We start from the raw sequence: 27,383 nt of genomic DNA, 5'->3' as shown, positions 1-27,383 counted from the left end.
TGGGAAGAGCTCGAAAACCGACGGCGGCACCTCGGAGCGTTCTCTCGGCACCGAAATCAATGAGTAAAACAAAAGGGTTTCCCTAAACACGCCGCGGCCGGGATCGCAATCAAGTCATTACCCCCGTCGTCCAATGGAAACGGACGGGGGGCCGCAACTGGCAAGGCTTTCCACGCCCGTCCAGTCCAGAGCCACGCCGGACCTTGCCCCCTTGCATGCATCTCGACGATGGAATGGATAGAAGCTGGCAGAGCAGGACCAGCGCCGGTCGGCCGAGCAATGCAGCGTCCCGCGGCACGCGACGCTGCCTTAATTCCTTGCAGGGTTGGTGCGACGGAGAAGAGGAACGCGTCGCGCGCGGGCGCAGCCCCAGTCCCTGTGGCTCCTACTACGGGGCGAAACGAAATCATTGCGAGCGAGCGAGCGAGAGATCGATCGCTGCGGGGGCAGCGGCGTGCCGTGCCGCCACCGGCGGTCTCGCACCCCGCCGTACCCAGGCCCAAGGCGTACGTACGAATCCCCGGACGTGGCGCGGTGGCGCCCCCGCGCCGGATGAACCGACGACGAGCGTCGTCGTCTCCGCAATAGAGATGTCAATGGGGACCCGATACCCGCCAAACCGTGGGGAATTCCCCTATTAGGGTACGGGTATGAGACGAAAATTGTACCCATGGGTATGGATATGGGACAAAATCTCCACCCATTGGGTAAACGGGTATGAGTTTGGTAAGCAATAATCCGAACCCGATTACCCATGGGTATTTCCTACGTGTACACCTGTCGTGTTTGTATGAATGAGTTGAGGCCGAGCTGGCCACCAAGCGCAACACGACAACGCATCAGGCCCCAGGTCCTGGCCCAACAAGGCAACTAGCAAACTAGTAAAAAACAAAACCCTAAAATAACCAGCCATATGCTATGCCCTGCCCAGACAACGGTGACGACCATGAATTCTCGGGCGCCAACGAACTCAGATGGTGACCAAGGAAGGTGAGAAAACTCTATTTCTTCTATCGGTCCCGAAGTACTTATGTCTTTTCTGATGGATGGATGAATGAATCATGGTTCATGGATGAGTGCTTGTCGATGTAGTGATGTCTAAACTCTAGATTGTTTGTGCTACATGTTAGTACCTAGTTATCCCTTAATTGGGGATGGGGACCCATTGGGGACCCGAAACCCGAATGAGGATGGGTATGGGATAAGTTTTGTACCCATGATGGGTATGGGGATGGGTATGAGGATGGATCAAACATGATGGGGATGGGTATGGGATGCTATAACCCGGTGGGGAATTCCCCATTGACATCTCTACTCCGCAACCAGAAGTCCAGAAGCCATGCACAGCAGAAGCAAAAAAGAATGGAACACCCCCGTACTACGTGGGCGCGCTTTGATGAGACGCACTGTGCGATGCGTGTGGCGATGGGTCATACAGTTTTGGCGTCCTGCTGCCATGCCATGCCATAGGCTGGAATCGAGTTTGTAGCATCGTCATCATCATCTGATACAGCGGAGCGAGCCGTGCGAGATTCCCACTGCCGAGGAGCGACGCGGCAGCGCTTGCTTGTGGCCGGGTAGGGCCGCGGCGTCGTGCCAGGTCGGCGGTGGGCGCGCGGGACCGGGGGCGGGGAACACGATACGCCACACCGCGGTGTGCAAGGCAAGGCAGAGAAGACAGCCCGGGAATCTGGACCATCAGAGGCCCCAGCCGAGTGTTAAATGCTCGCCCTCTGATCGGGTGGATCGCGATTGGCAGCGACGCTTCCGCACCGGGGGTGTGGCCGTGGCCCGTGTGAGACGTGAGAGTTTAGAGCGCGCGGTGCGAAATCCCCGCGCTGCCCTCGCGCGCCCCGCCCCGCCCCTCTGCCAGCCCGGGCCCCTGTCCGAGCCGGGATCGCGGCGCCCGAAGAAGATATCGTGGCCAATACAGGCAAACGCCATCGCCACGCCCCCCCGGCCGGCCCTTTCCTTCCTTTCCTCTACTCTATTTATTTATGCCTCACACCGACCTCGGCGCACCACAACGCACCAGTGATCAGTGCGTCGCTTTCGCTCGCTTTGGCAACTCCCCCCTGCTCAGTGCTGGCAATTGCTGCCTGCGCTCGTAGTCACTCTCACAGTGCCCCCCCGCCCTGCTGCCAGAGAACCAGAAGGAAAGGAGGATCCCGAGCAGTCAATTGCCCTGATCCTCCCCCCCACCCTGGGGTAGTAAGAGAAAGAGCGAGGCTGAATTGCTGTGAGGCAGGCGAGGGTGGTTGTGTGTGTGTGTGTTGCTGCGCTGCGCAGGCTCAGTGCGGGCGATGGGGCGATCGCCGTGCTGCGACAAGGAGGGGCTCAAGAAGGGCCCGTGGACGCCGGAGGAGGACCAGAAGCTGCTCGCCTACATTGAGCAGCACGGCCACGGCTGCTGGCGCTCGCTGCCCGCCAAAGCCGGTGAGCTTGCTATAGCGAGCTAGTGTAGTTACTAGTTAGTAACAATCAAAGTCCAGCAGCATTCGGCTACGCTGTTTGGTTTGCGCTGGCTCCTCCTTGACATGCATGCGGATATGGCCGTGTGGTGTGGCAGGGCTGCAGCGGTGCGGCAAGAGCTGCCGCCTCCGGTGGACGAACTACCTCCGGCCGGACATCAAGCGGGGCAAGTTCAGCCTGCAGGAGGAGCAGACCATCATCCAGCTCCACGCTCTGCTCGGCAACAGGTGAGCGCTCGAACCGATCATTCCTTGATGATGCCTTGATGGATGCATGGAGTACTGTCATAGCACCGCCCACTACGTACCCTGCACCCCGGAATTCAGTTGATCGTCGTCGCACGAATTTTGACTGGTAGTAGTAGCTCGAGCGGCGCTGCCCGGCCGGCAGGTCAAGAACTCACCTCACCTAGCATCCGTCCCGCACCCTTGTCTTGCACATTTATGATGGACGGGTACCTAGGCCAGGAACACCACGAGATGGGGAACATTTCCAAGCATTTTTCTCGGAGTGCGCTCTATTCACCGTGTAGTACGCATGTTTCTCGCAGCGGGTTTACATGAACCAAACCAACGATACATTTTGGCGACTAGCGTTTACTAGTAACTGGAAAATTTGAACCTTAGCAGAGTAGTGTGGAGTAGTATACTGCATTGCCTGCCCAACACCTACTACTGCTGAGCTGAGCTTGTGTGAATTGATCCCTCAATGCATAGTAGGCATCATCTCGGGAAAAAGCGTGAGAGAGCTGGGCCACGGGAGGCTCTTCCCCGAATTTCCCCTTCTTTTTTTCCCACGAATGATTCGGCATTCAAGCCTGCCATTCAATGAGGAGCCCGGCCCCCGTCGCTGTGGGCCTTTGGTCCACTGTAGCCACCTGCTCTCTTGCCGTTTTGACTCATATACTCGCTCTGTCACTTCTGCATCGTGTCTGCACCACTTGAGCACTCGTATACTAGCTCTCGCACGCCCACGCCCGCGCCCGCGCCCGCGGTGTTTTTTTTTACGCTGCTGCCGTTGTAGATTTGTCAACGCGATCGCTGATAATTGTTTTCCCCTCATGGGCTCATGGCGCGCGTCCGCCGTGCGTGCAATGCATGCAGGTGGTCGGCGATCGCGACGCACCTCCCGAAACGCACCGACAACGAGATCAAGAACTACTGGAACACGCACCTCAAGAAGCGGCTGGCCAAGATGGGCATCGACCCGGTCACGCACAAGCCGCGCTCCGACGCGCTGGGGACGGGCGGCGGGGGAGGCGCCGCGGGCGCGCAGCACGCCAAGGCCGCGGCGCACCTCAGCCACACGGCGCAGTGGGAGAGCGCCAGGCTCGAGGCCGAGGCGCGCCTGGCGCGCGAGGCCAGGCTGCGCGCGCTCGCGGCCTCCGCCTCGGCGCCGCCGCAGATGCCCGCCGCCGCCGCGCACCGGCTCGACTCGCCCACGTCCACGTTGAGCTTCTCCGAGAGCGCCGCGCTCGCCTCGGTCCTGCAGGAGGCGCACGGCGCCGCGGCGGCGGCGGCCGCGGCCGCGCGCGCCGCCATGCAGCCCATGCAGGCGTACGAGGAGGCGTGCAAGGAGCACGAGCAGCAGCAGTGGGGCGATCACGTCGTCGATGTCGCCGACGCAGGCTTCGCCGCGGCGGGGTTCACGGGCCTGCTTCTCGACGGCTCCTTGAGCCAGCATGATCTGAGGCCGGCGCCGGCGACGACGACGAGGGACGACGAGGCGGACGCCGGCCTGCACGAGACGGAGGAGGAGAAGAGCTACTGGGACAGCATAATGAACCTGGTGAACTCGTCGTCGTTGCCGACGACATCCGTGGCAGTGCCCGCTCCCGAGCCAGCGTACCCGTCCTCGGCGTCGCTGCACACGTCGGTGGCTATGCCCGCGCTCGTAGCGTACCCGTCATCGGCGCCGCTGCAGACACCGGTGGCGATGCCCACGGTCGAGGCGTACTCGTCATCGACGTCGCTGCAGCAGACGTCGGTCATCGCGATGCCCGCGCCCGAGGCGTACTCGTCGTCGGCCTCGTTCTCGACGTCAGTCGCTGTGCCTGTGCCCGCGCCCGAGGCGTACTCTCCGGCGATGGAGTTCTGCTGACTCGTGAGCCCTGGACACATGCATGTCCGCCGGCATGTGGCCGTTCAAATGACACAGTAAATAGCTAGCTATTTCGGAACAATAAGATCGAACTACTAATGTTGATGGTTAAATCGCGTTCTCGTGTTAAATCTGACAGCACCCTGATTAAACATGCGAGGAAGAAAATGGTTGTACCGAATTTAGAGTCTACTACTCGTTCATCAGTTGCCAAAGCTTCTTGTAGACTGAAGAACAGTGATCAGAGCGTCTCGTCTTCGCTCTGTATGTAATTCGATAACCATTTTCATCAGTAGTATACTGCAGCAGTGAGGTGGAGCTAATCGAAATGGGAAAAAAATCTTTTTTTTTACGTTCCTCGTCTGATCCCATATAATTAACTTAGGTGCCGTTTAGTTGAGCGCTTGTAATGGTAATGTTAATGTAAATAAATACACTGATATCTGTTACCATGGGAATGAAAAGCGCTAATTGTTTGGATATACTTGATAATGTTTTTCATTCCCTTTATGCTGTTTAGGCAGTACCACATGTAACACATACATGAAATGGAAAAACAACACACGACAACAATCAGTCATAGTCTCACAAGAAAGGAGTCGCAAGTCGCAGGAGAGGAGGGAGAGAGCAAGGGGATCTGCATTCCACAGCTCGTATAAGATACCACCGCTGTTCATTACGGGCCGTTGTTGAACGAACACGAGGTAACATAATCAGATACTGCTGCAATCAGATCATGTTAAAAAACACAAACCAAACAGCACCTTAGAATCCAACTGTTCAGGGTTGTATATCGTGGCATTATACTACTGATAGTGTACGTACTACGCACTGTATATTGGTCTTTGTATCTGCAAACAGTGCATAAGAGTACTTGCGCCGTCGATGGGAGCTGTTGCTGTTGCAACATGTTGCGCCTCCTCTTCAAACAGGCCAAGCCCATGACACTATGAGAGGCCTGGTCCAAATATTATCCAGCCCACTCGGTTTCTTCCCAGCTCAGTCGGGAAGATGAAAAGGGCAAGGATTCCCGGCACAAGTTTGTTGTTCCTCTTATCCGCGGAGGAAGAACGTTGGCTCGACACCATGCTCCCAATGGCCGTCCACCCCACGAGCACGCCGTCCCTGTCGCCGCGCGCCCGCGTCTCCCCGCCCAGGCCTTCCACCTCTCTGGCCGCCACCTCGTCCTCGCCCTGCTCTCGCATCGTCAGTTTCAAGAGCAGGAGGCTGCCACTTCGCTCTGTCCGCAGCGTCGTCGCCGCTGCCGCTGCCGCCGCTGCAGAGGAAGAAGAGGTACAACTAGGTGCAGGTGTGGATGCGGTCGACTAGGAGGAGGCGGAGGTAATGGACTTTCGAACCCATAGGATTCGAGCAACTTAACCGGCTCAGCCGATGTCTGTACAACTGGAAATTATGCTGTTAAAATTTAAAATGATCATGTTTCCTTGCCACCCTGGTCTCTCTAAGTACACCATATGCTCAGTAGAACTCAATCCTAATGAATCGGGCCCTGATTCATCAATTTTTGCTCTAGAATTGATTAATTGGGTCAACATTCAGTGTGACACCAATTGCCTTTGGCTAGCTTATGTTTACCATGAATTTGTTGGTCACAACTAATAGAAGGGACAATTCAGGTTAGCTGGGTGCCTTTCGGGCCTGTTCTTGCTAAGCCTCGAGCTTCCACTGGCAATGATTTATACATGTTGAAAAATAGCCTTTACCTGACCTTGCTGTTGTGCCATATAGCTGTTGGAAAGGAGCTATATATATTCTGATGCGCTCAGATGTTGTGTATGTGAATGTAATGAGAGTGCCTGTAAATCGGTTCCTGAATGGTATATAATAATTGTTTTTTGTTTTCATTGTCGAAACTTAGTTGTTAATATTGAACTAAAATGAGTCTACGATTTTATCAAAATTGGTCTTTAGAAAGAATACTAAGAAGTGGGTTTTGGTGCTGAAAGACCAATTGTAGCACCATCACAAAGCAAAAAAAAAAAAAAAAAAAGAGGAAACGCTAGCTTTAACATTTGATTTTTCCTGCTTATTTTTGTGATGTGAGCTGTGTTAAAACAATAAAACCGCACACTTAAGCTTTACTAGGATGGAGATATTTTTTTTCATCATCAGAATGAAAACTGAGATTACCGGAATCTTGTATTGCAGAATAAGGTGGTGGTACCTGAGAGGCAGGACCCGATGCTGGTGCTCAAGTTCATCTGGATGGAGAAGAACATCGGCATAGCTCTCGACCAATTGGTTCCTGGCTATGGAAGCATCCCGTTAAGCCCATACTACTTTTGGCCGCGAAAAGACGCGTGGGAGGAGCTTAGAGCGAAGTTGGAAGAGAAAGAGTGGATCTCACAGAAGCAGATGATCATCCTTCTCAACCAGGCCACCGATATCATCAACCTCTGGCAGCAGGGTGGCGGGAGCCTCTCGACATGAGTTCCTCCCCACCCTGTTCTTTCTTCAACCTTGCAAGCTTGTGTTTTGTTGGTTAATTGGTTTCCTTACATGCCCTCTCTGTTGTTAATTTTGAAGTTATGGTACATAATGTAGATCAGTCGAATCTGTTCTCACGTATGGTTTTTTTACATGGAAATGATCTTGTGATTTATCTTAGTTATTACGTGTATCAGTCGGTTTTTTGTTGGGAAAATCAAGAAACACAAATAAAATCCATTTCGGTATGGTTACAAGTCAATTTTTTTGTTTTCTAACAGCAGACGAAAAACCAGCTGTCTGATTCGGTAACAAAAATCAACATAGCTTTTTCCACAACAAGAGTGGTGATGATGATGATGAGTTTAATCAATACTTTACACATCTAAGCAAAAAAGATAAGTTGACTGTACTCAAGTTCATTGAGAAAATCGAAGGGCAAGAATAATATCTTCACAAGCAAGAGAATTTCTAATCAAAAGGATTAAATGCTTGGAGAAGTTGACCAAAAGCATGATAAGTTTAAGTACTCATGCTACTTTGGTTAGAAGGTATGAAAACTTGAGCAAACTCATAGTATTAACTCTATCATGTGTTGCTTGATTAAAAGTATAAGAATTATGTGCTCCAGGATAAAGTGGAAAGGCTCACTAGCAGAAATGGTGTATTGCAAAAAGAATATGATGAGCTCTTGTTCTCTCACGAGAAGCTTGCAGATTCTCATCTTATGCGAGAAATTAGTCATGAGGTTATGGCAACAATGGTAAAATCATATCAATCACATATTAACAAGTGCACATGTACACGTGAATTTACGGGGATCTGGGCCCAGGAGGTTCGCGCGGGTGCGGCCCAAACACTGGAGGGATAGCGGAGGAAAAAAAAAAAGGTATCCGAGTTAGACCGGGGTATTGAACCCGACGTGAATCGAACACGCAACCTTCTGATCTGGAGTCAGACGCGCTACCATTGCGCCACGGATCCTACGGTGACAAGAGTTCGAAATACTGCTATTTAACAATTGTTTCTACCATGGCCAACGGGCCATCACCATATGCAGATTTTCCGCTGTGTTAAACTAGTTGTATAATCCAACCGAATGTTAGCTAAAACTTGTTTAGATAATGTATAATCCAACCGAAGGCTTATTTAGTATGCACTTATTAACCTGTTCTTTAATTGATTCCACATATTGAGTCATCACGCTGGATGAACATACGTGATTACTCTAATTTTATAGCGATTGTTGCTCAAGTACAGACAACACGTTATGGGGAGTACCACGTAGCATTTTTGGGAGGACAACAACGTCAATCGTGGCTCGATGGTACGTGCGGTGCACGTCGGGAACACAGGAAATTATGTAGGTTTGGGCCGCTCGTAAGCGTAATACCTACGTCCCGTGGTCTCTAGTTGTGGAATTGTTCAATATCTTCTCAGGTTACAAGTGGTTTCCCGAGGTTGAAGATGAGTGCAGTGTCTGTGTATCACTTTATGTAGGGGTCTCCTCTTAAGCCTTATTATCGATTGAATCAGAGTTACATAAAACAGCTTGGGTGCTCCATCTCCATGTTCCGTCTCACCCGCGCCGTGTTGCGTCCAGTCGCGGTCAACGAGACATCATTCTTTTAAGTACAATCAAATGTATATTTGTATTTGTTATTTATATACACATAGATTTATTTGTGATTATTATATATTAGTGTATAGCCCATGTTAACGCTATGATCCCTGGTAGTGAGGGGATGAGTTGTCGGCGGCGTGGGAGGAGAGGTTAGTTGGTGGCGTGAGTCAAGGGGAGAGAGGGGGGGGGGGCGTGGGTGAGGGAGAGGCGGGATAAGAGACGATTCAAATAATATTGTCTATTGGATTTGAGTAAATGGGAGGAAGTTATCCAGCGATACGAACCGTTGATTTTGATGACGTGCTAAGTCCGTGTTCAATTTGTTTCGGTGGATAAGTGGAGGTTATGGATGTAGGAGTGATTTAGTTAGGTACATTTGTGCAAAGTTTAAACCAGTAGCGGCGTCCATCGTCCACAATTCACGAATGAAAACAATATCCGTGTGATTGGTTCTCTGCATATCCAGCGCCTGACTTGCTGCAGTGGACGCATGCACGACGCGCGCATGCATCATGCTCTGGCGCTGCGGGACGAGCTTTATGCAAGACATAGTGGTTACATGAACAACATGTGCTCGGACGGACTCCCTCGCGCGCCATCTCAAAAGTGGCGCGGTGCAGGCACGCACCGACGCACGCCGGCCTATCATCACAATCACAGACAGTGTCCCAGGTAGGAAAAGAGTGCAGTGGACATATTCTATTCTGGAGGCTGTACTTGCTCTGTCGTTAAGCACTGTTATCATCGCCTGATTGGCCAACCGATTCGAAAGACGTTTGTTAATTAAGTACGTACGCCACCTTTAACGACCCGCGCGCGGACCGGACAGTTCCTCGCAAAGTAACGTGCAACTCGATCTCCTTGAACCTGGAAAAAGCAGCAGGCCGGACGGATCTACCGCATATGGAAATGTTCCTGAACGATCGCAACCTCGTCATCTTGCCGTATTGGCCCGTCTGATGACCGAGAGAGAGTGGTCAAGGGCTCCTATTAATAAAGTACTACCTGCCTGCCTGGCTCGGAAGACGGCGCCGCGGCATCGTCGCGTGGGTGCTCACATGCATGCATGCACGGACGACTCCACCAGAGAAAAATGGACATGCACCCATGGTGCCTTTGGCAGCAAACAAAATACTGTAGTACTTTATACTTCTTCCCTCCCAAAATTAAAATTCGTTTTAGGCTTTTAATACATCCATATAACAATTAATGTATGTGTTTTATAATATATTTGTACATTTATACAACAATTAAAGTACTCGGCAAATAAGTCGTTGTCGATGTACTGTTCGTCGAGCTCTCTTTGCCGAGTGTCACACTCGTCAAACACTTTGACGAGTGTTTTTCAGGCGGACACTCGTCAAAACGCTCGATTCCGGTAGTGATTCATCACCATCCATTTGAATATAGACATAAAAAGTCAATAGCTAAAACTAATACTAATTTAGGATGGATGGTGTACCAGAGAAATCTGATCGCTATGGGATTATATCGTTTGAGTTAATAATTTTGTGCGGTTCTGAAAAAGATGAATCAAATCTCACGACAACAAATAGTCAAAGAAGACATATCCATACTGACTAAATTTAACAATGATTTCACTCATTATAGGCAAAGTTTTTTTAAAAAAGTCAACGCCGTCATATATCTATGCACAGAACAATACATCAAAATTTGAACGTTCAAGGGATATGAGATTTGGAGAGGAGTTGTAGGCCAAGCAGTCTACTTCTTTCTTTTTACTACAGCAGGTAGAGTCATTTTCGACGGCTTTAGGTCTATTTTTTGTGATCTCTATCTGCCGAAAAATAGCCATTATTTTCGGCGGCCAACAAGCCAGCCGCCGAAAATATATTCTTATTTCCGGCGGCAAAATGCCGCCGCCGAAAATATGCCATGATTATATTCGGCGGTCTCTGACAATCTCAGAGAAAAAAATTGAAAAAATGCAAAAAACAACGACAATTTCAGCAACAATATAATCACAATAAAATGAGAGAAACGTTAATCCCAGAATTACACACATTTAACACAAAGCATCACACTTCTTCACAACCACATTGATTAAGAGTATGTGCATTAGGGTTATAGGAACACCATATCATATCATGATCAGTTTACCAATATGTTTCCTATTTGGTAACAACAAGGTCTAACTCATTAGCTTACACATGTGTTGATCTATGCCTTGTACATCAAGTAGATGAGGGACCAGTTGGCTTGGTCCATCCATGCTCAAGGGAGGGGGGCCAGTTTTACCATCCATGATGAAACCAGTGGGCAATGTGCTCATCAGCCCATGTACTCATCAAAGACAAACTCTAGGGCATGGTGTCAGTGGATTGTGTGTGATAATATTTGGGGCAAGTGACCAACCAATAGTGGGGTTTTGATATCTAGGCCTACTTTTTTTGTTTTGTGATGAAGAGGATGCGATGGATTTAGAAGAATGATGGAGTTTACGTGAGAAAGTGGATGATATGTATCCTTTGAATTGGTTGGGTACACTATGGATGTTTGGATCTTTTATGTGGCCTAGTCCATTCACATACAAAATCAATTTGTGACAGGTAGATGTACCATGTATTGTTATTTCTAAATTACATATAGTTTTATCAAAACCATATTGACTATCTTTACAATGAAATTATCTACAATAAAGGTATAACATATATTATGTCCTAGATAGCATTATTTTCTATAGTAGTGATTGCTTACGAGGCAAGCATCAATTAAATGATCACTTTGATGTCTCCCGATGAGTTCTAGGACCACTTGGCTAATCAACAACATCCAATGCAAATATGGGACCGCTTACGAGGCAAGCATCAATTAAATGACACTCTTATGTCTCTCGATGTTTTCTAGATCCACTTGGCTAATCAAGAGCATCTGATGCAAATATGGGATCTACTGTGCTAGAAAACGATGTTTCTATTTGTTGTCTTGATATCATTGGCTATGTAGCATAATAGACCTAGTACGCTTCTTTTATTACCTAATCATATGCATTTATTTGGAAATTAACCTTTTTTGTAGTCAGATGTAGAATGAAGTATGCACCTAATTGTGTGTAGCTAGCTCAATAGTTAAATAGAGTGATTATAGTGCCTATGGGTTATTTTAGTTGGACCACCGATACTAACCAAATCTGATGATGAAGTAGATAGAGACAAGGTTTGGCTGGTTTAGGAATTGCATCCACACATAGGAAGATGTTGATGACCATATTCTGATAATAGCACATAGGATCAATGTGGTAGCATCAACTAAACAACTCTTGAACCTAAACACTAGAAATCAGTAACATTTTGCACAATGGTCTAAAGATATCATAATGTGAAACATTGATGGACATGCTTATGATGCAGACTTCCCAATGTGATAATTGGTACACATGGTAGCGTGGTCATCCAAGCACGAAATGGCTTTTCAAGGAGTCATTAGCTTTTGAGCACAGTAAAGTCTCATGGATACCATGTGTCACTCATTCTCCACCTACCATAGGGCAAAAGCAAGATCTTGTTCAACATAAGCCATCAATTGATATAGTTATTAGGCTCTAGTTACAAAGCACAACTATGAATACCATACCTTTTGTTTTCCTATGTTTGAATTCCATTTTCCTTTGTGGCGCTCTTGGTTCTTGAGAGAAAGGCACAAGCAAGCAGAACATATTCACAACTTAAATAAGTCATCATGGCATGGTTAATACTATAAGCATTTAGTTATCGTTTGATCTCCGATATATTTAAAGTAACCCTATCAATCAAATAGAGACACATAGTGTGAGTTTTATAGGTGGAGATAAGCTCGGACTTTGAACCACCACTCAACCACTCATGACCAACAAGTTGTTGTTGAAGGGAAGTCTTTCAAATTATAATTGTTGTCATGTGCCTTCTACTGGGTGCGATAAGGAAGATAACATAAATAAGTATGAATTGAATAAACCACATGTTGGAGATTCGAGTTGTCGATTACTTTCTCTATGGATTTTGCATTTATGGACAACTGGATTTCTACTTTTATTAGCCTTGCAATAAGAGGAAGATCTTTTCCCCCTTTTAGTCTCGAGAAAAGGAAGATTTTATAGAATGTTCCCTCGTCTCCCATTATTTAGCATATGATAGCTCTAAGGCCATACTAAGAAGGTATTTAGCTTCTAGGGACTAAATTTTAGTCCCTCATTTTATTTCATTTTAGTATATATAAATTATCAAATATGGAAACTAAAACTATATATTTTAGTTTCTGTATTTAGTAATTTAGAGACTAAAATGGAAGGACTAAAAATTAGTCCCTAGAAACCAATCACCCCCTATAAGTGGGATGTTTCATGTGCCTACTATTTCTAAGACGTGGTAGTCTTGGAGCTAGGACATGAAATAATCTCTCTAGCTTAATTCGAAGCTTCATTTTCACTAATTTATAGCTAGCCATTTGCTTCTTACGGATAGATGCGTGTGATAAATTGTGTGATGTCAATAATGTTTGCCACTTGCAACACTATCTAACTAAGCACAGGCATAAAAAGATGTGTCTACAAAAACAGTATAGTTTACTTCAATGTACCAATGATAATTACGAAGTTTTCCTAGGATGAAACAAATCTCTTTTATACTTTTCTTGATTTTCATCACTTCTACTGTTATGGCACTATATACAGAAACCAATTTACTTTCCATCTCCAACATGTGGATCCAAATCCAGATCAGGCCCATACATCAGTGACTCATCTGCAGAGCATCTCATGGCACTATGAACGAGAGTACGAAACTCTTAAACACGACGAGACTAGCTGGTCGCCTAAGGCCTTGTTCGTTTCTGTCGGATTGATGGGGCGGAACGATTCCTAACCGGATTACTTCACTAATTTATATAAACTTTGTTTAGGCGGAACGATTCCGGGTGCAATCCGATACAAACGAACAGGGCCTAAGCACATCAAGGATCCGTACGGCGGCCGTTTTATTTTGATGCGCTACTAAACATGGCAGTTCGAGCCTCGAGCCAGACTAGGTTTTCGTATAGGCTGCTTTGCGAGAAACTGTCTTCCGGCTAGCTGCTGGTTTAAAGGTGGCGTACGTGCTGAATTAACATACTCCAGTACAGTGTGTTTTTTTGAACCGATTGGCCAATCAGGTGCTGATACCACCGGTGCTGCGGCTGCCAGTCCGGGTCCACTACTACACGATTTCCTATACCTGGGACCTGGGAGGTGCTGCACGGCCATGTGACCGAGAAGCCCGAGATGATGATGGCACGTACTGTGTACTAGACCTCTGCGTGTGCTCTGCGCCACTTTTGAGACGGTTGCGGTGATACCTGCGTGGGCTCTGTAGCCATCGGTATCGATCGATTCATCAGTAAGCGTCAACTTCATCAAGCAACAGCTTTGGTTTCAGATCTCTCTAATATAAATAAACACTATGCACAGTCAGCAGCGCTGGTGATTAAGTAGAAGTGTATATTTAGTCAATCACATGCTAGAGATTCGAGATGTCGGTTACTTATATATATGGTAGCTATTACAGTTGAATAGCTTATCTCTTATTGTATTACTACCTCCGTTCTTTTATATTTGACGTTAAGAAGTAATGTAGATATAAACTACAAAACGTTAAATTAAAAAATGGAGGAGTACTTATTTGCAATGCTAGTTCTTCAAACTTTTCTCTATCCTTACTCTTTAGTCTTCCGTACAGCCTTCTACGGTTCTACTTCTAGATTGTCTGATTGATATACGTGTGTATATTTCTGCACTATTGGGTCAATTTTTCTAAGTGCGAAAAGGATGAGAGTTGATATAAAGGAATTGTTGGAGGGTGATTTTATTTCAAGCTTCCCAAAAAAAAATCAAGATTGGAAGTACGTATACGTAAATTTTAGAAACTCTTGAGAGATGCTCTTAGGACAGGGTTTTCAATGCAAATATATACAATAGAAAAGAAAATATAAAAGCGTGGTTGTACTGAAATAGTATATATGAGATTACATATGCAATATGTCTTCTTTATATGCCAAATTTTGAAACAGTAGTAGCGATCCCAAAAAAAACTGATCTATTTTTTTAACACTGAAAACTCTTTAATTTACTCAGTGTTTTTTTTATTGAAACCATTAGAGATGCTCCAATAATTCAGCTTCAGAAAAAGGTTTGAGGAGGCCGTAAACTTAAGACGTGTAAGGGGGTGTTTGGTTTTAGAGACTAATTTTTAGTTTCTCCAATTTATTCCACTTTAGTCACTAAATTGTTAAATATGGAAAGTAAAATAGAGTTATAGTTTCCATATTTTACAATTTATAGACTAAAGTGGAATAAAATAAAGGGACTAAAAATTAGTCCCTAGTAACCAAACACTACCTAAGATTTCGTGGTGACGTTTAGGCACAGCATAAGATATGGCGCATTTGGCAAAGCGCGTTGCTTTAATATATAACCTTTTGTGCCTTGTGCGTGCATCCAATTTCAGGCAACCTCTCATTGTTTCCAGAACCTACCAAACCCTCTTAGCTTGGTTACCACCATTAGTTTAGCATTTCGAATAAATTAGCCCATCTGGCGATCCTAGCCCAATGGGGAGGCAAATCTGTCTCCGTGATTTCCTTGCTAAATAAAGGAAAGGAAAGCAGCTAAACGAATGCCGACTTGCAAAGCCACCAGCAAGAGACTCCTCTCTTATCCCGTCGTCCTCTTCTCTCGCCTCCAATAATTCGTAACCCTTCTCCTTCCAGGCCGGGCTCCTGCTGGCCGGAGTTCCCATCTCCCTCTTTCCTTCTCGGTTACTATCCGTGAAGTCTGCTTGCGCCGTGTGTGCGTGTGAGACCGGACGCAGCTTAACGATGGGGCGTGGCAAGATAGTGATCCGCCGGATCGACAACTCCACGAGCCGGCAGGTGACGTTCTCCAAGCGGCGGAACGGGATCTTCAAGAAGGCAAGGGAGCTCGCCATCCTCTGCGACGCAGAGGTCGGGTTGGTCATCTTCTCCAGCACCGGTCGTCTCTATGAATACGCCAGCACAAGGTTAGAATTGACTCCATGTCTCCATGCATGCTTCATATTCGATCCCTCCGGAGATGTGAGTGCTTTTTGCTCGTGAGGTTTCGTTACTGTTCTTTCTAGAAAACCTTGGTGCATACCTAAGTTGAATCTCTTGGATTGGATCCAATAGATTTCCCCCAAGTTATCACATATGTGTCTAATTAAGCAGCAGCCGCTAGCTAATCCATGGCCAGAGTTTGACAGTACTTAGACACTGGCCTATATTTACCTAGTCCTAGCTACTGTTAGGGCTGACAATGTGTTCTAAATTTTACACTATAAGATTTAAGAATTGAATTGGGTTAGGATCGGACCTTATTTCTATTTATTTTTAAACTAAGTTTTTATTTAGGGCTCTAACATTTTGTGAATAAACATTTGGATCATGATATATCACCACCCCTAGCTACTATACACACCAAATATTTTTGTACTAAAAAATTCTAAATTACACACCTTTGGGTGTTCTTTTGAAACCCACTAGTGTTCTACTATGGACATCACTCTATCCGATGGAGGTGGTGTACATTATTAAGGTTGTAATTTGCTTGAACCCTAGCCTTAGGTTAGGGATGATATCTATAGTTGTGGTGATTGTCGATGAGAGATAAAAAGGGCAAGGAGATCAATTAGTGACTTAGGTCATGTATTCAGATCCATAGTTAGTGGCTAAGGGCAGTAGATCTACTAGCTACTAAAAGTTAGACGCACAAAAATGCATAGGAGATAGAAGGACAGATGATGTCACTAGTAGAAAAAAGCTCAAAGACTGCGGGACGATATATTTTTACAGACGGATTCAGTTATCAACCGCCTGTGTTATTTTTAGTGGCGGTTCCTTAAAAAAACCGTTACTTGAAATCGTATTTCTGCAGGTGGTTCCTTAAGAAAACCGCTTGTAGAAATCGATTTCTAGTGGCGGTTTTCTTAAGGAATCGCCACTAGAAATCATTTCTATCCTTAATTTTTTGAGTTTTTCAAACGACCTCGTATGACAAAACTAACAAAATAAAAATTGTAGATCTCTAAAAGTTATCAAACTTTGTAGTTGACAACTTTTTTATTTGAACTCATTTCGGTTCTCAAAAATTGAATTTAAGTATGTCAAATTTAAAATTCAAATTTTGCAAACTACCTCAGATGAAAAAAGTGTCTAAATGAAAGTTGTAGAACTTCAAAAGTTATTCAACTTTGTAGTTGACAACCTTTTTATTTGAAATCGTTTAAGGTCTCAAACAAACAATTTACACTCAAATGGTTGTAATATGTGCAGAAATAACTACAAACTAGGCATAAATTATACCATAGGTAGAGTAGTAGTGGAGTGTATGCATGAGGATGAAGTATTCTATATTTTTTGCTGTTTTTAAAGTCCATTTAATGTTTCTGAAAATAATTTTTACTAGCGGATTTATTATATCGACCGCTAGTGGAAATCGATTTTCACTGACGGTTTTCTTAACTCAACCGCCATTGGAAATCGATTTTCACTGGCGGTCCTTAGTTAACCGCCTGTAAAAATAATGATGTTTACTGACCCATAGCACCGACGGTTCTAAGAAACATCAATGAAAATAGGTTTACAACCGTCACTATAGAGCTTCTTTGTACTAACTTGATCGATAGGATAGAGAAAAGGGGGCATTATACCATCGTACCCAGAAGCATTGGAGGAGTTGGCTACATGTGAGCAATTATAGTGGTATGAATGAACTATATCGAGGTTTGGTAGCATTAGAGTGAGAGTGAGGAATAAGGTAAGGAGTGGGGTTATATTCATGTATCTCTAGGGACTAGGGAGATCTAAAGCTATGAAAATTTAAGGCTTTGTTCGTTTCTGTCGGATTGCATCCGAAATCGTTCCAGCTAATCAAAATTTATATAAATTAGAGAAGCAATCCGGTTAGGAATCGTTCCGACCCACCAATCCGGTACAAACGAACAAGACCTAAGGATTACATACTTTTCTAGATGAATAAGTATAACATACTTTTGTGTATTCATCACATGGTCTTCCACTTAATATGTTAGATATCGAAAATGTGGATATAGCTCACGCATGTACTATGTACGTGTGTGCGAGCGGTATAACTCATACATTTTTTAGAGTTTTTTTTACTCTACACAAAAAACGAGTCTGGCATAATTAATAGCATGTCTTTGTGCAGCATAAAGTCAGTGATTGATCGATATGGTCGAGCAAAGGAGGAGGAGCATGTAGCAGACCCCAACACAGAGCTTAAGGTACGCCATTAAAAGTGATAGCAACAAAATTTAGCTAAATATTGATCAATTCCATCATGTTGTTTTGCAGTAACGCTATGTTCTTGATTTTTCTTATGTTCCTTAGAATTAGAATTTTCTATTAACAATTTAGCAAATAAAGATGATAATAAAGAGAGTGATAAATCATAACTAATATACTGCAAATCATTTAAATAAAATTTTGGCACAAGTCGGATATCTATACCACTATATAACCCACCCGTTTAAACTTTGCAAAACCTACCCAACCAAATCACCCCCGCATGCATAACCTCCACTAAATCCACCAAACAAATTACACCCAGACTTAATAGACAATCAAAACCAACAGTTCAGATCGATGTACCCTCTCTTCCTTACTTAAATCCAATGAACAATATTATTTAGATCGTCCCCTATCCTTCGTCCCTCCCCATCGTCCCTGCCACCCCCCTTCACTCGTGCCGCCGCCACCGTCGAACCCTTCCCTCCTCTCCCCGGAATCATAGCGTTAGCACGTGTTGTATGCTAGTATAATATATCAACCTCGATGTTAAGTGTATGTGTTTCATGAACAACATCAATCACCATGCATGAGTGAGAATGTTCATGCATTTTAATCCCCACTATATCTAGTCTAGTAAATTTTAAAAATGATTAAGAACAAGCTCCAAAACAAGTTGCACACATCAAATGCATATTGTTTCACCAACAGACTTAAAAGACCCTTCAGTTAACCTCACTAAGAAGCTAGTATATCATATTCTCTAACAACATAAGGTTAGTGCAAAAATATCTAACATGAATGGTTATTAATATGTCATTTTAAGGGCAAGTAACCGCTTATTTCAATTAAACGCTTACCAAAGTTCAAAGATAAAAGTTGTAGCACTAAACTCTAGCTTTAGTTTGACATAGATCTCGTTGGTAATCCAAGTGATCCCAAAGTCTATATGAGTGGTATACTCAGATTGTATGGAACTCTAATTTTGTGACAGGAGATATAAATGCATAAATATATGAGCAAACACATTTTGATTCCATGTGGAAACTTAGTAAGAAGTTGAACCAAGATTTATAGAGCTTTAGGTACAAATGGCATACAAAGGTATCCCAACTTAATTTAGTTGGAGTTGTTCAAATTTAAAACTTTCGTTTAGACATATCGATAAAATTTTATTCTTGATCATGAGAAGAATAGAGAAGTTGTGAAGTCTGGAACCATAATAAAAATGATTCAATCATTTGGTCATTTAACTAGGTTAGTTGTTCACCCAACTAGATGCTCGACATACTCGGAACTTTAGTGCCACATGTTGTCACATATCCTTCCTCTTTGCCATGTTGTGCCCATGTGCACAAGGAAATGCTTCATATCATGTGTTGTCGTCGTGTATGACACCCCACTGCTTTAGTTATGTAATTGTACCACACCATTATTTCCTCCTAGAACTTGTCTTCTTCCTCCATTCTTCTTGCTATCATTCATAGAGAGAACGCATGCCAATTTCTCTATCGTAGTTCAAGCCCTCATAGCCATTGTTTCACCTAGCATTGTGTTTCACAACCAACCAAACCACATTAGAATTTTCCATGAGTGAAGACCTTCCCTAGTGGACCCTTGAATGGTTGGCCACCATTAGTGTTAGTGCTTGAGTCCATCTAGTATAGCTCCGTCGTCCTATGCTTTTCCCTTTACAATCTTGCTTGTTCCATCATAATCCTTGGTCGCTTAAACTTGCATAATCTTGGTGGTGGTTGTGACCTTTGTTAGAGTCTTAGGGTCATTCTCTCTATAATAGTACATGACCGCAAGCTACACAAGTTGAAGGATCCATTCTAGGACTATCGGATCTTGGAGTTACTATTTAGCTTCACCATAACCAAGACATAGGTAAGCAACTTATGCTTATGTGTCATTTTGTTGTGTACATATGCTACCAACCCTATTCATACCCTGCCCGTTTTTCGGACACCTTAGATCTAGCTTCACCAAGAATCCTTAGTGGAACTAATGTGCTTGCACGTTCACTAGAGAACTACTGCAACCACTGAAAGATCAAGTACATTGCAACCAGCCTTGTCGACTACCATGCCTTATAAATAGATATTATAAGCTTTTGTCCTCTTAACGAGATTAAACATTGAAGAATAGGTGTTATCCTCTCTGCTTGTCAACTGAAGTATCGAGCAACCTACTATATGAGTCATACTGATCACCCTAACTAGACTGCCATCAGTTTTTAATCATATACATCTTGTCTGACCAACATGAGGTAGTTGAACCCTTAAGGTAAGCAATTCACTAAGTATTATACTCTAAAATCTAGTTAACCAAGTTGAATTAAAAATTATAAGTCCTCTCCATCCTTGCCAACTTTTCTTTTAAGTCTTGATATGAATCTTGCATTTCACCGACTAGAATGCCAAACAATCTTACCAATGAACGGATGATTCTTCATTGGCATAGTGACCTAGACTATCATAGTCAAAGGCAATAATATAGCCAACCACAACACTCATGTCCCCATTCCTAATCCAAATTGTCATGAGTTCAATCTAGGAGACCTAAGTATGCATTGTATAAATAGATCCCAATAGAAACCACTGGAATATAGTCAAACTAATAAGTTACCCAATATTTTAAGTATTCCACAGTAAAATCTAGTTAGGGGGACTTGATAAATGTAGTGTAAGGCCTTTGAACATATATATCGGCGAGTGAAGAAAAGTCTTAACCCATAGAACTTAGAACCTAGTCAAACTCCACCCTGTCCTACTCAGCGCTAAGGAAACGAATAGGTCAACTAAGATAATATCGACCCTAGTGCCTTACCCAGAATAAGAAAACCTAGAATTAAAAGTTGTAGCTTATATATTATGTATCACTAGTCGGTTGCCCGTGCATAGCGACGACTTACAATAATACCCACGTAAACTATCTATCAAAAAAATTCAAGATTTTTTATTAATTGTCTCCGCTCTCTGTATAATATTTTTTGATTTGGCTAACTGTTGTTATTGTTTACTCCATGCAATATGTCTTGGTACAACACGACCAATAAAGTGAGCGATTAGATTAGAGTTAACAACGACTGACTGAACGAACATATATTATAAAATGACATAATTTCACCATATAGAGACCAAATAAGAAAAAGTTTGTTAGCTCAATTTTCTAAAATAAGTCACATGAAGTCAAACCTATAAAAAAATAGATCAAAATATGGAGTGATTGCTAAAGTCAGGCATCAATAAAAACTGGATATGCTGCATATAAATTATGCTACTTCGTAGCAATTACTAACGTTTAAAACCAACAAATAACCTTTCATTTTACTGTTAGTGTGACAATCATTGTTGCTCCATCCAATTCATCAACCTCAAACACTATGGAGTCCATTGCGTCAATGTGGTCTCCGAAACGACATAATGCTTGCAAGAGCCAAGAACGTCGTGTCGTGCTTGGTATGTAGCCTCGACCTATAGTGCTGTCCTGACCCAACACAGTTATATTTTTTAATTTTACAAAAAAATTATATACATATATACAATTTATATTTAATATTAAAATATTTGAGCATGATGTTCTACTGGTTAGACAGCTTCACTCAGTGTCTTCCGCCCTTCTTCCATTAGGGCATGGGTTCAAACCCCACCTTCTGCACTATTTTTTTAATATTTTACGTCGATTTAATCAAATGGGCCGACGGTCTAACGGGCTGGCCTGACACAGTCAGCAGGCCGGCATGACATGCCTGGGCCAGAGTTATGGCCCGCTGGCGTCTGGCCCATGCCGGGCCACCGTTTGGCCATCTATAGGCGTGCAACAGATTAATTTGAAATAGCTGTGAGAGGTTATTTGTAAAAAGATGACGCGGGACGACCGTTAAAACTGGTGCTTTAAGTATAGTATAGATATAGATGTCTGATAAACATGTATAATCAGTAAATTGCATTGTGTGCAAACAACTGAGATGATAAGATCCTTTAGAGAACTCCAATGTATACAATTGAAAATTGAGTAAGTCTAAGCCCGCATATGACATGCCCGAGTACAACCAAGTAGATTCCTCGAGCCACCAAGTAAGTTGTATTGTTGTTAATTAAGAATGAGAAAGCTTGAGTTCATTTGTAGGCTTGTAGCATAGCTCTAATACTATCGACTAGAAAACCCATCAAGTATAGCACACTCTAAAGTTGTCAAGTGAAACTACATAATCCAAATGTCATCCTTAGTGTTTAGACTTAACCACTCCTTTGGCTAACCTATGTGTCACTCGGGAATTATTGATGAGCACAATGGTGGGCTGGTGTTCCTTTTCTGTATGTAGACTAGACACAAATGTGCACTTATTAGCCATTCAAGTCCTATAAATTATGAATTAGTTATAGAGATGCTTATGTATTTTTGTACCTGGCCACTACGTGATCTTGATGTAAGAACTTAATTGCTTCAACAAGTATATTATTTTATTCTTCTGATGTATTCTATACTCTTTCGTTTAACCTTGATGTAAACTCTCTATTCAAAGTGCCTATCTATGTGATTGATTTAAAAATATTATGTATGTGGTTCTAGAGCAAAATTGTGGATGCTTCAGGTCTTCCCATACGGTGGCCTAAACATATCGGTTGGTTTGGATCAAGTGTGCCTAGTGTTGTGAGGTTGATGGGCATGCTAGATTCAAGCTAAATTAAGAGATTCTGTAGCATATTATATGGATCTTCGGACGACTATCAATGGCAAACACTAGAGTAGGGAACGTTGATGCGTAAGAGAGGGTGAATTAGGAAATCTAATTTCTCTTTAAACTATGACCTCTATTTTTCTCTTAATCAAAACCTATGTAGATAACTGATTGTTCATACATGCAACAAAGGTTTTGACTAAGTGTTGATATCTCTATCGCAAATGAGGTTTGCAACCTAGGTTCCAAACCTATACATTAGGACATAGAGAATACATCAGAAGATGTCGTCTCACTACTCATTGGTGCCAATACTTTCAATATTGATGTTACGCTTGTATCAATGTGCTTGGTTCTTCAGTGTTGGACTAGGTTGCTTACAATCATCATGATGTTCCCCATGTCATATAGGAGAGGTGCTTCCTCAATTCAAACAAAAAATCCATCATGGTTGCCTTTACACGTAGCAATTGAGCACAATAGCTACATGTTCATATGTATTCTGCTTCGGTGATGGAGCACTATGGAGTTTTGCTTTTTTTATGACTATGATACTAGTACCTGAGAGCACCTAAAGGGGGGGTTAATAGGTGATCCTATAAAAATAGCTCAACAAAACGAACTTGGACTACTATTGAATTAGTGAAAGCAAGAGCCAAGTTCGAATGAGGAGTATGAGAGGAGTAAACTTCTTCACTTAATTTCTCTTCACTAAGTGAGTATTAAACTAAGAGTAATTATGTAAGTGAAGTGAATAGAGAGAAAATTGCAGTAAGATAAAGACAAGTGACACGATGATTTTTATCCTGTGATTCGGTCAAATAGAATACTTACCTACTCCACGTTGTGGTGACCCAATGGATGAGGGTTGCAGTCAACCCCTTTCAAGTGATCCAAAGATCAACTTGAATATCACAGTTCTCTTTATCTCAACAATATTCCGTTGTGAGGAATCTCCACAATTTGGAGTTTCTCACGCCTTACACAAATGATCTCAAATGGACACAAGAGTAAGGGGGTAGAAACACACAGAAGAACTAGAGTTACAGCAAAAACACGCACACAAGTCAAGAAAAGAGCACACGAAACAACACAACTCAAAGAGTGCTCAAATCTCTATCACAATGAAACAATTGTGTGCTTGCGAAGTCTCGGCATTGTAGAATGTTCAATGGGTGCTTGGTGTGGAGCTCCATACGCCTAGAGGTCCCTTTTATAGCCCCAAGGGACCTAGAAGCCGTTGGAGCTCCATTTGAAAGGCCCTGGTTGCCTTCTGTCCGCGGGTGCACCGAATAGTCCGGTGCACACCGGACAGTGAACAGTGCATGGGCACAGAATCCCCTAATGGGCTACTTTCTGCTTCTGGGGGCACCGGACCGTCCGATGTCCCACATGATCGTTGGTTCGGGGCCGACGTGGCCACTGGCCGTTGGCTGCTGGCACACCGGACTATCCGATGCTCTGCCCGGACGGTCCTGGCTAAAATTCCCAAGAGCGAGCAGTACGACGGACCATGCATCAGACTGTCTGGTGAGGGTCACTGGATTGTCCGGTGCCTTCAGTCCAGCAACCTTTTTATTTTTCTTTGTTTGTTTTATTTTGCTCCTTTTGGACTTGACTTCATAAAGTCCCTGACACTTAGACAAATATAATTAATACACAAAACAATTGACTAAGTGTCTAGAGCTTACCTTTTTACTTGATCCATATAGATTTACACTAAGTCCTCTTTCGAGTTCAATTTGCTTTATATAACTTTGCTCAACATCATGTTAGTCTAAACATAATGTGTTGTGCATGTAATCACCAAAACAATATAGAAATGGCCCAAGGGCACATTTCCCTTTCAGTACCCCTACTAACTTTTTACATGCCCCAACTTTTTATCTAGTTTTCAAGTAACTGGCATAGCTCAAGTATGATTAACCAATCAACTCAAATTGTGCACCTTTGGGATACCATAGTTTAATGTTATGGATGAACTTCAAGTATCTCATTATTTTACCATAATACAATGACACTCTTAGGGTGATGGTTGGGATCTTGCACACATACACATACTAAACATATTACTCCATCCATCCCATAAAGTAAGGCATGCATGTATTAGTAAAGTCAACATTTTAAAACTTTGTCCAACAATTCAGAAAAAAAAACATATATTTTTATTGTATACATGTTATATACTTGAATTTGTATTCAAAAATACTTTAATATGAAGCTCAATTTGTATTTGTTGATGTCATATTTTAAAAGAAATTAATTGTCAAAGTTTCGCTCTAAAGACTTTGCTAAAATATATGCATTATTTTATGGGATGGAGGGAGTATCTAGTTTTCATGCTATCAAGTATGGGAACATATTGAATGCAAACCACGTTTTGGTGCAAACCCCATGCAAACCTACTAAAAAAGTTTCAAAAAATTCTGGAAAAAACATTAATGTACATCTCAGCTTAAATTATCTATATACAAAATTTCATGGTAAAATTTATCTTACTCTAGCAGTTACAAAAAAGACAAATTTTGGTGCATTTGAAATATTACTGTTTGTCAGAAATTTTGTCTTTTTTGTAACTGCTAGAGTAAGATGAATTTGACCATGAAATTTTGTATATAGTTGAGGTAAGCTGAGATGTACATTCATGTTTTTTCAGAATTTTTTGAAACTTTTTTAGTAGGTTTGCACGGAGTTTGCACCAAAACGTGGTTTGCATTCGATATGTTCCCATCAAGTTTAGCAAAACTACCAATCATTGAGCTATAGAGCTTTTGCTCATTAGCTTTCTACTTTCATCCAAGTATAGGTGTACATTTGTTATCACTAGTGTTCTAATTTTCCTTGCATCTTCGCTGCAAAACTTGTTCAACATATCCTAAAACACGTATACATAAATTTACTCCTCAACGCTTGTTCGAAAGACCGACAATTGGCACGCTAGGTAGGGGCCTTGCGCGTTTTTGTCATCCTCTCATTAGGTATCGGATGGCTAGCAGCGACATTGCATGGGTTAGGCGAATGAGCTTGGTGCAGTTATCGAGGTGCTCACGGATCTCCGACTTGGACCCCACTAAACCGCGTCCTAGGACATGGCCTGCCTCTCCCCTTAGTCCCTAGGGAGTTAAGGCTACGATCCGTGGTCCACTTCGTAAAAGGGGGTCGGACCCCTAGGTGCTTTGAGCATAGGCACCACTATATCGTCCCTACCCGACACTCGTGACGTCGAGGAGATAATCGATGTGCCTGCGGACTGTGGTCCATGGTCGAGGGTCCACCCTAGGAGATGCTGAGTTTGTATGGGTGGCTGATTGCGCAAGGGAGTCGGTTTATGATATCCTCCTGTCAGACTCTGACTCTAGCTTCGGCACCACATCAAGTGGGGGCAAGCTACAACCCCATGCAGGAATGCCTCATGACGAGTGCCCTCGAGGCCCACACTGCAAGTATAGATGACCCAAAAGAAACTACGATATAATTGTCGGTACTTGCGGCAGCATCAACCCTACCGCGCCTCAGTCAAACACATGAAAAACAGCCGCAAGACCGTCAAAGCTGGACCTGAGGTGGTCGATGCCCCTAAGGGGCTGGATAGTCAGAACATCACAGTCGCGACATCATTCCTTGACAAACTTCCAAAACCCAAAACACTGGATGAACGCAAGACCCAATGCAAAATATGAGGCCTTCTCATCCTTGTTGCTCAACAACAGGGCGAAAGCTCCATGTCTTGGCAAGCTAAAGCCAGCCAGCGTGCATCCACAGCATGACTAAGAGAGAACACTTATCTAGTTCAACAACTTAAAACTATCTTACGAACATTAGTTGGCTCCCGCTCGACGATATCTTGGGTCAATCCGGGATGCACGAGATATCCTAGACACCTGGCGTTGTGGGTAGGAGCACGAGCATCCCATCGAAGGCCATGGGTATAATCGATGCTAGGAGCAATACGATCCAAATAAAGACTGAAGCCCAAGCCCATCGCCTCCAAGCACCCACACCTTCGACCACCATATCCTCCAGGCATCGGTCCCCCAGCAATACCGCGCACCTACGAATGTCATCAAGTACTTAGGGAAATCAAACCCCAACCTATGGCTCGAACACTACCGCTAGCGTGCTAGGCTAGGGTGCCTAGGGGACCAGATCATGACTAATTTATCATCCATAACCTCCCCTTATACCTGGTCGACTCAGCTCGAGCCTGGCTAGAAGACATGAGGCCCAGCTACATCCAGAGCTAGGCCGACCTTGTCAACATTTTTGTTGGAGATTTCTAGAGCACGTACATACACCCCGGGAACCCTTGGGACCTCGTAAATTGCTGATAGAAGTCAAGGGAGACTCTCCAAGATTACATCCGAAGTTTTCTCATGGCAATGCAATGAACTCTCTAACCTCGCCGATGTGGACGTCATCAGCTCTTTTGTCTCTCGGACCACTAGCGAGACCCTAGTGCACAAACTAGGGCGCAAAATCCCCCGCACTACGAAGGAGCTTCTCGACATTGCGACCAACCACATGTCTAGGGAAGACGCGGTTGGGAGGTCTTCGATCGCCTCAAAGGAAAGCAAAACGCGACAAGGATGCCCATGAGGATACCACTGACTATCTTGACAAAAATAAAATAAGAACAAATGGCGGCATAGCGCATGATGGTCGTTGCCACTGATGATAAAGGCAAGAAGGCCCCCGTTGAAAAAGCTAACGGTCGCTTCGAGAAGATGCTCGAGGCGCCTTGCCCAAACCACCGCTACC

General features: G+C 43.8%; 3 protein-coding genes and 1 non-coding gene across 6 annotated transcripts in view; 3 read left to right on the top strand and 1 right to left on the bottom strand.

Annotated features, from left to right (window-relative positions):
- Nucleotides 1–2,001: 2,001 nt before the first annotated feature.
- On the top strand, nt 2,002–4,924 carry LOC103646361 (P-type R2R3 Myb protein). Its single transcript, XM_023301609.1, has 3 exons — nt 2,002–2,436; nt 2,570–2,699; nt 3,576–4,924. Exons 1-3 carry the CDS (start codon nt 2,304–2,306, stop codon nt 4,570–4,572), a joined length of 1,260 nt encoding a protein of 419 aa, XP_023157377.1. The 5' UTR covers nt 2,002–2,303; the 3' UTR covers nt 4,573–4,924.
- Nucleotides 4,925–5,580: 656 nt separating this feature from the next.
- LOC100282135 (plastid-specific 30S ribosomal protein 3) lies at nt 5,581–7,277 on the top strand. Of its 2 annotated transcripts, none has more exons than NR_178001.1 (2): nt 5,581–5,913; nt 6,742–7,277. NR_178001.1 is itself a non-coding variant. In NM_001412037.1 (2 exons), exons 1-2 carry the CDS (start codon nt 5,584–5,586, stop codon nt 7,021–7,023), a joined length of 564 nt encoding a protein of 187 aa, NP_001398966.1. In that variant the 5' UTR covers nt 5,581–5,583; the 3' UTR covers nt 7,024–7,277. The 2 variants fall into 2 exon arrangements, 1 of the variants encoding a protein (NP_001398966.1); NM_001412037.1 differs by having other exon boundaries at nt 5,581–5,865.
- Nucleotides 7,278–7,932: 655 nt separating this feature from the next.
- TRNAW-CCA (transfer RNA tryptophan (anticodon CCA)) lies at nt 7,933–8,004 on the bottom strand. Its single transcript has one exon. It is a non-coding gene; the product is annotated as a tRNA-Trp (tRNA).
- Nucleotides 8,005–15,213: 7,209 nt separating this feature from the next.
- The window catches only part of LOC103646360 (MADS-box transcription factor 27), a 27,768-nt gene continuing 15,598 nt past the window's right edge, over nt 15,214–27,383 (top strand). Inside the window, exons 1-2 of one of the 2 annotated variants that reach the window (XM_008671095.4) lie at nt 15,214–15,672; nt 17,859–17,934. In XM_008671095.4, coding sequence (XP_008669317.1) covers nt 15,491–15,672; nt 17,859–17,934 — 258 coding nt within the window. In that variant the 5' untranslated portion in view covers nt 15,214–15,490. The remainder of the gene's footprint in view (nt 15,673–17,858; nt 17,935–27,383) is intronic. The other variant, XM_008671096.4, reaches the window with a different exon arrangement.

Source organism: Zea mays, chromosome 2 (genome assembly GCF_902167145.1).
Source record: "Zea mays cultivar B73 chromosome 2, Zm-B73-REFERENCE-NAM-5.0, whole genome shotgun sequence".
NCBI lineage: Eukaryota > Viridiplantae > Streptophyta > Magnoliopsida > Poales > Poaceae > Zea > Zea mays.
This window is presented reverse-complemented; position numbering and strand designations above follow the sequence as displayed.